Source organism: Schistocerca piceifrons, chromosome 4, assembly GCF_021461385.2.
Source record: "Schistocerca piceifrons isolate TAMUIC-IGC-003096 chromosome 4, iqSchPice1.1, whole genome shotgun sequence".
In the NCBI taxonomy this organism is placed as follows: domain Eukaryota; kingdom Metazoa; phylum Arthropoda; class Insecta; order Orthoptera; family Acrididae; genus Schistocerca; species Schistocerca piceifrons.
This window is the reverse complement of record NC_060141.1, coordinates 581,403,792-581,416,428: the sequence shown is the minus strand read 5'-3', so window position 1 is coordinate 581,416,428 and position 12,637 is coordinate 581,403,792. Positions and strand designations below refer to the sequence as shown.

General features: G+C 41.3%; 1 protein-coding gene across 1 annotated transcript in view; it reads right to left on the bottom strand.

Moving 5' to 3' along the window:
• The window catches only part of LOC124795033 (phosphatidylserine lipase ABHD16A), a 160,705-nt gene that overhangs the window by 88,369 nt on the left and 59,699 nt on the right, over window positions 1-12,637 (bottom strand). Inside the window, exon 7 of the mRNA XM_047258810.1 lies at window positions 11,274-11,409. Coding sequence (XP_047114766.1) covers window positions 11,274-11,409 — 136 coding nt within the window. The remainder of the gene's footprint in view (window positions 1-11,273; window positions 11,410-12,637) is intronic.

Genomic DNA, 12,637 nt, shown 5'->3' with positions numbered 1-12,637 from the left:
TGTGAGTTGGGCACAGCAACGCACAATTGCTGCGCAGTCGCTATGTTGCCAATAAGAAGTCCCACAACCGAATACCTTTTTTTTTTTTTTTTTTCATATTATCACTTACTACATTTACATGGGAATTAGAATTGAATTGAGGCAATGAGAACCATAAGGGCCTAAATCACACCATTCTCAATTGCAAGTTTGTAGCATTTATTCAAGCTTCTGACATCTGTTGATCTTATGGTGAGTCAGGTTTATCTGTGTTGTAGGCCCACATTGTGTATATGAACATTTGCAAAAACCTGATTTACTGGTTTCTCTGACATTCACTTACATGTGTACTTGACAATGGTATGCTTTAGGCCCTTATGGTTCTCAGCACCTCAACTAAATATGCTTTCTGTACTCTCAAAGAGGAGGAGGAGGAGGAGGAGGAGGAGGAGGAGGAGGATGAGGAAGAGGAGGAGCAAAGATTAAAAGAAGCTGTTGAAGATGAGAGAGTTTCTAATCTTTGTGATGAAATGATGGACACAATAGTGTGTGTTCATGGTTCTGATAAAAGTACTGTGGCGATGATGCAGTTCAGATACTGTTTGCAGGGGGAGTGAAAGTTACTGCAAATGCAAACAAATGTTGGCAAGCAATAATGATTGTAATTCAGAAACTTGAAATTCAGTACTGACATGTAGTTTCCATAACTTCCGATTCAGCCCATTATGTGGGCAAGTGTATAAATGCAATTAGAGCTCTAGTTTCAGAAAGGTTAGTACACAGGGAGTGCTGGAGTACAGAATTTGGTGATTTGAACCATTGTGTCATTGAAGACAAAACACATCTTCCTTAATACCAAAACAGAAAGTATGTGTACATTCAATTCTTAAACCAGAAATATGAAGATCAACCCACAAAAGCTAAACTTTTCCCTTTTCCTGTTACCACAAGCTGGAACTCAGGGTTTGAAAGTATTGAGTAGCTTGGAGAATATCTCAATGATATAGTAGAATTCATTGAAACTATTTAAGAGAGTGTGTTGCTGGAAACTTTTTTAAAGCTTTGACCTCTAATGAAGTAAAAAAAGAAATCAGTGCCTACCTATTTTCTTGTTAAGCATTGCTCGAAATGTTGCAATTTGCTGCTGACATCAGAGTGCTCCTAGGTACCGTTAATTCGTGTTCTACAATCTATGCTTAGTGGCCTTTCAAAGAGCTTTCAACTACAAGAGGATGCATGTCCCCCAACCCAACCCAAGACAACCTCATAAACTGCCGAAGCAAATGCAAGTACATTTAACACTGCTGTTCCAGTCTGTAGGTAGAGAAAGTCTAGTAAACTGAACCACTTAATAGAGTGTGACACAGGAATGATGTTCATTTCTTCCATCAGTGAACGATTTGATCCAAGAAACATAATGAAAGGTAATTTAGATAGTGTAGAAATCTCTCAGCTAATGAAGCAAATTCCCATTCTACAAGAACTTTCAATATCAGTGTATCTTTAGCCATATACAGTTTTTAGTGTTTTATTTGCCAGTTCTTGCCGAGGAGGTAAAGAAATAGATGTGATTTCTATTCTTCTTTCCCTGAAATCAGACTATGCGTATTTTGTGGAAGCTGCAGTGAAGGATCTGTGGATCCCAGTCAGTAACGTTGATAGTGAGAGGTCATTTTCAACATACTTTAATACAACGTTTGACATGAGAACAGTTCTGACTCCCAGTAATATGAGAGTCATGGTATCCATGTCTTTGTCAGACCGATTTGTAGATTATGTACATAGGCTAAACCCCACATATTAATGTGTCAGAATAAATGTTGTCTAAACATTTACGCTTTGATGTGTACATTTTTGTCAGACTTATAATTTTCATGCTTTTTGAATTTATGTAAAAATAAAAGAAGTTTCACTGCAAAAATGCTAGAGATGCCAAAAAATAACATAACTGATAGAAATATCTGGTTATTGAGTAGTAGCAGTTACTGTGATAACTGCTCATCTAATACTACAAGTTATGTCAATAACTGACATCTCGCACCATATGTAAACCGAAGATCGTACTACGCTTTTGCGTCAACTCATCTGAGCTCTGGCTACGGTGCTGAGGGACAGACCATCTGGGAGGTGTTCTGTATGCCATGGAAATAACTGCGAGACTGCATGCCATCTGTTGATAGAATGGCATACTATTTTGTGCACTCTCCCTACTTTCAACACAAGCCATCAAATAAAGTTAATGTTAGAGCGATGGCTGATAGAAGCAAGTGTAAATACATTGCACATGTACGCTCATTCTCTTGAGTCACTGCTCTGTGTGTCAATTTAGTTTGGGCGGGTGGTACAAATAGTTACAAGGAATTTGAGCAACTATAGAGATAACTGTCAGAGTTCAGTATTTTTCTCTGGCCATTATCGTATTCACTCACAGTTCTTGTTCTCTGGCAGTTAACGGGATACCCCTATAGGTAACCTGGAAGTTGGTAACTGTGTTCCTGACTACAGTTAAAGGTTGTAGAACTTGGTGATATTGCCAGAGAGGATAGTTACTGGAGCGAACAAGCGCACCTTCTACCAGCCGTGTACCGCAAGTCTCTAGAGGAACAGAAGGTTCCAAATGATTGGAAAAGAGCACAGGTAGTCCCAGTCTTCAAGAAGGTTTGTCGAGCAGATGCGCAAAACTATAGACCTATATCTCTGACGTCGATCTGTTGTAGAAGTTAAGAACATGTTTCTTGTTCGCCTATCATGTCGTTTTTGGAAACCCAGAATCTTCTCTGTAGGAATCAACATGGATTCCGGAAACAACGATCGTGTGAGACCCAACTCGCTTTATTTGTTCATGAGACCCAGAAAATATTAGATACAGGCTCCCAGGTAGATGCCATTTCCCTTGACTTCCGGAAGGCGTTCGATACAGTTCCACACTGTCGCCTGATAAACAAAGTAAGAGCCTACGGAATATCAGACCAGCTGTGTGACTGGATTGAAGAGTTTTTAGCAAACACAACACAGCATGTTGTTATCAATGGAGAGGCGTCTACAGACGTTAAAGTAACCTCTGGCGTGCCACAGGGGAGTGTTATGGGACCATTGCTTTTTACAATATATATAAATGACCTAGTAGATAGTGTCGGAAGTTCCATGCGGCTTTTTGCGGATGATCCTGTAGTATACAGAGAAGTTGCAGCATTAGAAAATTGTAGCGAAATGCAGGAAGATCTGCAGCGGATAGGCACTTGGTGCAGGGAGTGGCAACTGACCCTTAACACAGACGAATGTAATGTATTGCGAATACATAGATCCTTTATTGTATGATTATATGATAGCGGAACAAAAACTGGTAACAGTTACTTCTGTAAAATATCTGGGAGTATGCATGCGGAACGATTTGAAGTGGAACGATCATATACAATTAATTGTTGGTAAGGCGGGTGCCAGGTTGAGATTCATTGGGAGAGTCCTTAGAAAATGTAGTCCATCAACAAAGGAGGTGGCTTACAAAACACTCGTTCGACCTATACTTGAGTATTGCTCGTCAGTGTGGTATCCGTACCAGATCGGGTTGACGGAGGAGATAGATAAGATACAAAGAAGAGCGGCGCGTTTCGTCACAGGGTTATTTGGTAACCGTGATAGCGTTACGGAGATGTTTAGCAAACTCAAGTGGCAGACTGCAAGAGAGGCGCTCTGCATCGCAGTGTAGCTTGCTCGCCAGGTTTCGAGAGGGTGCGTTTCTGGATGAGATATCGAATATATTGCTTCCCCCTACTTATACCTCCCGAGGAGATCACGAATGTAAAATTAGAGAGATTCGAGCACGCACGGCGGCTTTCAGACAGTCGTTCTTCCCGCGAACCATACGCGACTGGAACAGAAAAGGGAGGTAATGACAGTGGCACGTAAAGTGCCCTCTGCCACACACCGTTGGGTGGCTTGCGGAGTATAAATGTAGATGTAGATATAGATTTACGTACTGGTACGGAAATAACCGCTTGCCATCAGGGGTTCCCGAGAGTTGACAAATAACAGAATTCTACTCTCTACATTTCTTATACACTCCTGGAAATGGAAAAAAGAACACATTGACACCGGTGTGTCAGACCCACCATACTTGCTCCTGACACTGCAAGAGGGCTGTACAAGCAATGATCACACGCACGGCACAGCGGACACACCAGGAGCCGCGGTGTTGGCCGTCGAATGGCGCTAGCTGCGCAGCATTTGTGCACCGCCGCCGTCAATGTCAGCCAGTTTGCCGTGGCATATGGAGCTCCATCGCAGTCTTTAACACTGGTAGCATGCCGCGACAGCGTGGACGTGAACCGTATGTGCAGTTGACGGACTTTGAGCGAGGGCGTATAGTGGGCATGCGGCAGGCCGGGTGGACGTACCGCCGAATTGCTCAACACGTGGGGCGTGAGGTCTCCACAGTACATCGATGTTGTCGCCAGTGGTCGGCGGAAGGTGCACGTGCCCGTCGACCTGGGACCGGACCGCAGCGACGCACGGATGCACGCCAAGACCGTAGGATCCTACGCAGTGCCGTAGGGGACCGCACCGCCACTTCCCAGCAAATTAGGGACACTGTTGCTCCTGGGGTATCGGCGAGGACCATTCGCAACCGTCTCCATGAAGCTGGGCTACGGTTCCGCACACCGTTAGGCCGTCTTCCGCTCACGCCTCAACATCGTGCAGCCCGCCTCCAGTGGTGTCGCGACAGGCGTGAATGGAGGGACGAATGGAGACGTGTCGTCTTCAGCGATGAGAGTCGCTTCTGCCTTGGTGCCAATGATGGTCGTATGCGTGTTTGGCGCCGTGCAGGTGAGCGCCACAATCAGGACTGCATACGACTGAGGCACACAGGGCCAACACCTGGCATCATGGTGTGGGGAGCGATCTCCTACACTGGCCGTACACCACCGGTGATCGTCGAGGGGACACTGAATAGTGCACGGTACATCCAAACCGTCATCGAACCCATCGTTCTACCATTCCTAGACCGGCAAGGGAACTTGCTGTTCCAACAGGACAATGCACGTCCGCATGTATCCCGTGCCACCCAACGTGCTCTAGAAGGTGTAAGTCAACTACCCTGGCCAGCAAGATCTCCGGATCTGTCCCCCATTGAGCATGTTTGGGACTGGATGAAGCGTCGTCTCACGCGGTCTGCACGTCCAGCACGAACGCTGGTCCAACTGAGGCGCCAGGTGGAAATGGCATGGCAAGCCGTTCCACAGGACTACATCCAGCATCTCTACGATCGTCTCCATGGGAGAATAGCAGCCTGCATTGCTGCGAAAGGTGGATATACACTGTACTAGTGCCGACATTGTGCATGCTCTGTTGCCTGTGTCTATGTGCCTGTGGTTCTGTCAGTGTGATCATGTGATGTATCTGACCCCAGGAATGTGTCAATAAAGTTTCCCCTTCCTGGGACAATGAATTCACGGTGTTCTTATTTCAATTTCCAGGAGTGTAGTTCCAGAACAGGTGTCACTCTCTTTCCGACTTCTGGTTGCATTGGAGGGTATTGACTTTCATTTTATGTTCTTGTTTTTCTCTGTGTTGTTGTCACTAGAATAGTAGTACTAGCAATAGTACATGTAAAGCTATGAGATATTGTAAAGAGTATGCAGCATGTTAATATTTTTAGGGGTTTTACACTTACTGAAATATCTGAGTATTGTAGGTGATCTAAAAAAAACTCGTGCAGTTCGATGAAACATAGATTTGTGGCTTTACTATGAGAAACACGAGTTTTTTCAACCTGTACACATTCATTGCAATTTTTTTAGTTATTTTTTGGCCACTGACTTTCAAACATTTTCTACACAGTATTGAGCACATCAATTTTATTCAGGAAAATTGTACAATGGAATATTTACACTTCAGACACATGTATGACAAATTAACCATTTGATGGAGGCACATTTGGAATGAATACAGGTATGCTTACAGCAACATTCAGATCAGATACTTTATCAGTGGTATTTCAATAAAAGAATAGATTTGCTTGTATTAGGGCCTACTAGTACTTGTGCACACAACATGAATGTTTTTGAATAATATATGCGTTTTTGTTTTCAAAGAGCTCAAGTCAGTTCATTTTCTGTTATGTTAAGTAACACTCATTGCTATGTTGCGGTTCTGTTATATGCAGAACTTAGCCCCTCATTTTGAGCTCTCACATGTCTAGTTCATGAATTAGTCTGATAGGTATTCAGACAGGTAACTGTCACAATACTAAATAGTGAAATGAAAAAACGTCAAAGCAGGCAGGTGGCACTGACAGATGAAGTGTTTATTATTGCCTCATATGTGCGACAGCCCCCCCCCCATGAACCATGGACCTTGCCGTTGGTAGGGAGGCTTGCGTGCCTCAACGATACAGATAGCCGTACCGTAGGTGCAACCACAACGGAGGGGTATCTGTTGAGAGGCCAGACAAACGCGTGGTTCCTGAAGAGGGGGAGCAGCCTTTTCAGTAGTTGCAGGGGCAACAGTCTGGATGATTGACTGATCTGGCCTTGTAACACTAACCAAAACAGCCTCGCTGTGCTGGTACTGTGAACGGTTGAAAGCAAGGGGAAACTACAGCCATAATTTTTCCTGAGGACATGCAGCTTTACTGTATAGTTAAATGATGATGGCGTCCTCTTGGGTAAAATATTCCGGAGGTAAAATAGTCCCCCATTCGGATCTCCGGGCGGGGACTACTCAAGAGGACGTCGCTATCAGGAGAAAGAAAACTGGCATTCTATGGATCGGAGCGTGGAATGTCAGATCCCTTAATCGGGCAGGTAGGTTAGAAAATTTAAAAAGGGAAATGGATAGGTTAAACTTAGATATAGTGGGAATTAGTGAAGTTCGGTGGCAGGATGAACAAGACTTCTGGTCAGGTGACTACAGGGTTATAAACACAAAATCAAATAGGGGTAATGCAGGAGTAGGTTTAATAATGAATAAAAGAATAGGAATGTGGGTAAGCTACTACCAACAGCATAGTGAACGCATTATTGTGGCCAAGATAGACACGAAGCCCACACCTACCACAGTAGTACAAGTTTATATGCCAACTAGCTCTGCAGATGACGAAGAAATTGAAGAAATGTATGATGAAATAAAAGAAATTATTCAGATAGTGAAGGGAGCCGAAAATTTAAGTCATAGGTGACTGGAATTCGACAGTAGGAAAAGGAAGAGAAGTAAACGTAGTAAGTGAATATGGATTGGGGCTAAGAAATGAAAGAGGAAGCCGCCTGGTAGAATTTTGCACAGAGCATAACTTAATCATAGCTAACACTTGGTTCAAGAATCATGAAAGAAGGTTGTATACATGGAAGAACCCTGGTGGTACTAGAAGGTTTCAGACAGTTATATAATGGTAAGACAGGGATTTAGGAACTGGGTTTTAAATTGTAAGACATTTCCAGGGGCAGATGTGGACTCTGGCCACAATTTATTGGTTATGAACTGTAGATTAAAACTGAAGAAACTGCAAAGAGGTGAGAATTTAAGGAGATGGGATCTGGATAAACAAAAGAACTTGAGGTTGTACAGAGTTTCAGTGAGAGCATAAGGGAACAACTGACAGGAATGGGAGAGAGAAATACAGTAGAAGAAGAATGGGTAGCTTTGAGGGAAGAAATAGTGAAGGCAGCAGAGGATCAAGTAGGTAAAAAGACGAGGGCTAGTAGAAATCCATGGGTAACAAAAGAGATACTGAATGTAATTGATGAAAGGAGAAAATACAAAAATGCAGTAAATGAAGCAGGCAAAAAGGAATACAAACGTCTCAAAAATGAGATCAACAGGAAGTGCAAAATGGCTAAGCAGGGATGGATAGAGGACAAATGTAAGGATGTAGAGGCTTATCTCACGAGGGGATAAGATAGATACTGCTTACAGGAAAATGAAAGAGACCTTTGGAGAAAAGAGCACCACTTGTATGAATATCAAGAGCTCAGATGGCAACCCAGTTCTAAGCAAAGAAGGGAAAGCAGTAAGGTGGAAGGAGTATATAGAGGGTCTATACAGGAGCGATGTTCTGGAGGACAATATTATGGAAATGGAAGAGGATGTAGATGAAGATGAAATGGGAGATATGATACTGTGTGAAGAGTTCAACAGAGCACTGAAAGACCTAAGTCAAAACAAGGCCCCAGGAGTAGACAACATTCCATTAGAACTACTGACAGCCTTGGGAGAGCCAGTCCTGACAAAACTCTACCATCTGGTGAGCAAGATGTATGACACAGACGAAATACCCTCAGACTTCAAGAAGAATATAATTATTCCAATCCCGAAGAAAGCAGGTGTTGACAGATGTGAAAATTACTGAACTATCAGTTTAAAAAGCCACTGCTGCAAAATACTAACACAAATTCTTTACTGACGAATGGAAAAACTAGTAGAAGCCGACCTCCGGGAAGATCAGTTTGGATTCCGTAGAAATGTTGGAACACGATAGGCAATACTGACCCTACGACTTTTCTTAGAAGAAAGATTAAGGAAAGGCAAACCTACATTTCTAGCATTTGTAGACTTAGAAAAAGCTTTTGGCAATGTTGACTGGAATACTCTCTTTCAAATTCTGAAGGTGGCATGGGCAAAATACAGGGAGCAAAATGCTATTTACAATTTGTACAGAAATCAGATGGCAGTTATAAGAGCCGAGGGACATGAAAGGGAAGCAGTGGCTGGTAAGGGAGTGAGACAGGGTTGTAGCCTCTCCCCGATGCTATTCAATATGTATATTGAGCAAGCAGCGAAGGAAACAAAAGGAAAGTTCGGAATACGTATTAAAATCCATGGAAAAGAAATAAAAACTTTAAGATTCGCCGATGACATTGTAATTCTGTCAGAGACGGCTAAGGACTTGGAAGAGCAGTTGAACGGAATGGGCAGTGTCTTGAAAGGAGGGTATAAGATGAACATCAACAAAAGCAAAATGAGGATAATGGAATGCAGTCGAATTAAGTCGGGTGATGCCGAGGGAATTAGATTAGGAAATGAGGCACTTAAAGAAGTAAAGGAGTTTTGCTATTTGGCGAGCAAAGTAACTGATGATGGTCGAAGTAGAGAGGATATAAAATGTAGACTGGCAATGGCAAGAAAAGGGTTTTCGAAGAAAAGAAATTTGTTAACATCAAGTATAGATTTAAGTGTCAGGAAGTCGTTTCTGAAAGTATTTGTATGGAGTGTAGCCATGTATGGAAGTGAAACATGGACGATAAATAGTTTAGACAAGAAGAGAATAGAAGCTTTCGAAATGTGGTGCTACAGAAGAATGCTGAAGATTAGATGAGTAGATCACATAACTAACGAGGAGGTACTGAATAGAATTGGGGAGAAGAGGAGTTTGTGGCACAACTTGACAAGAAGAATGGATCGGTTGGTAGGACATGTTCCGAGATGTCAAGGGATCACCAATTTAGTACTGGAGGGTAGGGTGGAGGGTAAAAATTGTGGAGAGAGACCAAGAGATGAATACACTAAGCAGATTCAGAAGGATGTAGGCTGCAGCAGGTACTGGGAGATGAAGACGCTTGCACAGGATAGAGTAGCATGGAGAGCTGCATCAAACCAGTCTCAGGACTGAAGACCACCACAACAACAACAACAACAACAACAACAACATGTGCGACAGAAGGGGGGAAAAAAGCAAAGCATGGAATTGACAGGTCAAGTATTCCTCATGACAGGAAATTTTGTTATTGAGAAATTTCTGAAAACTTAATGCAAATGCATATTTCCAACATCAATATCATTAATTCTGACTCTCACATTCTGGATACCCAAAGAAGAAATAGTTCAACAGAGGAAAAATGGTATCATAATAACATGAGAGGCATTTAAATCTGTAACCATTATGAGGTCAACACAACCAATCATCCACTGGAAGCGTAAGAGTACACAACAAGCTGATGGGTTCGAGAAATGTAATTTAGTCATTCTCCCTCCAAAAACTTAAAACCTTCATGGTAGCTGAAGAAACCAAGCAGTTTTCCAAATCTCACCTAAAACTTGTATTAGCATACTCTCACTTTCCTCAAATGGACTATCTTGTACAAGAGTAAAAGAATCTATCAAGTTATGTATATTTGCATGTTGTTTTACAAGGCTGCACACTTATTCTCTTAAGTGCACAGCACAAGAAATTAAGCTACGAATTTTATCTACAGGCTTCAGCTTACGTATTAGTTCATACTTAAAAAAGCACGTTTATAATATTTCACTTAAACAGTGCTGCGGCGAAGTTCTGCATACTTTCCATTTACAGTTGCAAGGATAACATTACTAATAGTGACCAATAACCCACATACAATATGAAACACCAATAACCATAAACACAAATTGAAATGTATCAGACAGTTAATTAGATAAGGTTATGACACGATTCATACGACATTCTTGCCACTTGCCATTATAATTCACTGATAACTAAACTGATAGATTCCACCTACTTTGTTATTTAACTGGAACCCCGTCTGAAGCATTCGGTAGAGAAAAATAACTGACAGTTATTTATAACTGTTAAAAACAATTGTTATAAAAGAATAACTGTAACCGTGATAACAGTTACTCCAAAGTAACCATTTGCTCCACCTCTAAAAATGCTGTAAATGATCTTTACTTTAGTTTCTTTTTTTCTTTTTGCTGAAAGTGGAAATAAAATTTAGCAAAATCCTTGACGAAATGATTAAAAAATAGTGAGAAAGTAACAGAAATAACTTTTTTAAAAATGACGAAATCCGACAAAAATTTTCTTCAGAAACAGGTGCCTCAAGTTATTGGGCATACACAGGCATTATGCTATTAATAACGTATTATGCTATTAATAATGTTCATCTGCAACTCCTGAGATTTGTAGTACTTGTAGACAACTGAGTAAAACTTGTCAGGTTTGTTAATACTATTTATGATCACTTGCATTAGTTATTGGTCAATGTTTTCATCTATGGATAAGACTTTCCTACATGGCCATCAGTCCACATGGATATTAACACATTTAGGATGCATGATGCAACAGATCGGAAGATATCACATGTCACCACGTGATCTACACGGGCTTCACAGGGCCTGTGCATAGCTTTGATGTGACAACTGCCTCCAGCAAAGTACAAAGGGTTTACAAAGCCCCTGGCAGAATAAAATTCAGTGTTTTTCTGTACTAATGGTGCTGCGACACACTTCTGAGTGGGTAGTCGTAACGCTCTTGATGATGTGTGTAAGAAATATTAATAGATCAGAAAGACACACAACTAAGAGAAAAATAAATTATTACTTACTGTGCTGCCAGCAAAACCTGGATGGTTCCATCCCAGTACAGAATAACCTGCCTCTATTGGAGTGGTCATAATCCCAATTTCATAAAATCCGGCATTTCCTTCTGAACAGAGGATTAAGACACTTCCATTTTCATGTCTGAAAGTAACAAATCAATACATATATTTTCACCACAAATCAAGTAGTCAAATTTTTAATACTGCCAATACACACACATAAAAGTACACAAAACTATTCTAGTTTTTTGGGAGCATTAGTTCCTTCCTCAGGTAGTAGAGGTATGTGGGTTGGGGAATGTTAAAAAGGAAAGGTAGGACACCCAGTTCCCAGTATGAGAAGCAACCACTGGCTCCGAGGATGCAGAGTAAACCTCTGCCAACCAAAAGCTGTAAAGGGTCACCTCCACCCCACCCCACCCCCTCATTACCCAGTATCACCATGGGACAATGTAGCTGTGCTCGAGTATGTGGGTTTTGTACTTTAGCTCCGAGGAAGCAATCTACCAATAAGCTCACCAATGTTTTACATCTTATTTGTGTGCCTTTCAACCAGTCATCACCCCTGTTATATGATGAGTTATGACCTTTAGTCCTTGCATTATTTATGTTACTCTAGGGACAAGGAAGTGATTTTTTTTTTAAAAAAATTCATTTTCTTCTAATTTCACTTTTACAGGAATGCCTGTGTTACTTGGTGCCTCTTCTATCCGGTGTATTGCAGCATATTCTCATAAACATCTACATCTACATCTATATCTAAGACATCGTCGTCGTCATCAATGTATACAGGTTTTCAGTTTAGTCATAAAACTGCTGGCAGGTTGAAAGTTTTGGTGCTAATATATTTGTCTTATTTCTAACTGAAGTTTATTGTTAGCAACAAACACAGTCGTAGGTTAAATAAAAAAATGGATTTATACAAAAATAGCAAGTTTCTGAAGTTCTCTCTATGTAGTGCATGATCATTTACTTTAGGTAATACGCTGACAAAAAAAACTCACAACACCAAGAAATAACTAATACAGACTAGTGAAATTTCAGGAATACATTTATCTATATAAAATATTTACGTGGTTCACATTGCAAGACCAAAGTTTAATGCAAGTGCAAGATAATTCATTGCAAATGTGACACGATGGTACAGTAATAATTGGTGTAACCGCCAGATCTCGAATGCAATCAAGCGAATGTGCATGTATTGTTATAAATTAATAGGGAAACATTCCACGTGGGGAAAAATATATCTAAAAACAAACATGATGTGACTTACCAAACGAAAGCGCTGGCACATCGATAGACACACAAACAAACACACAAAATTCTAGCTTTCGCAACCAACGGTTGCCTCGTCAGGAAAGAGGGAAGGA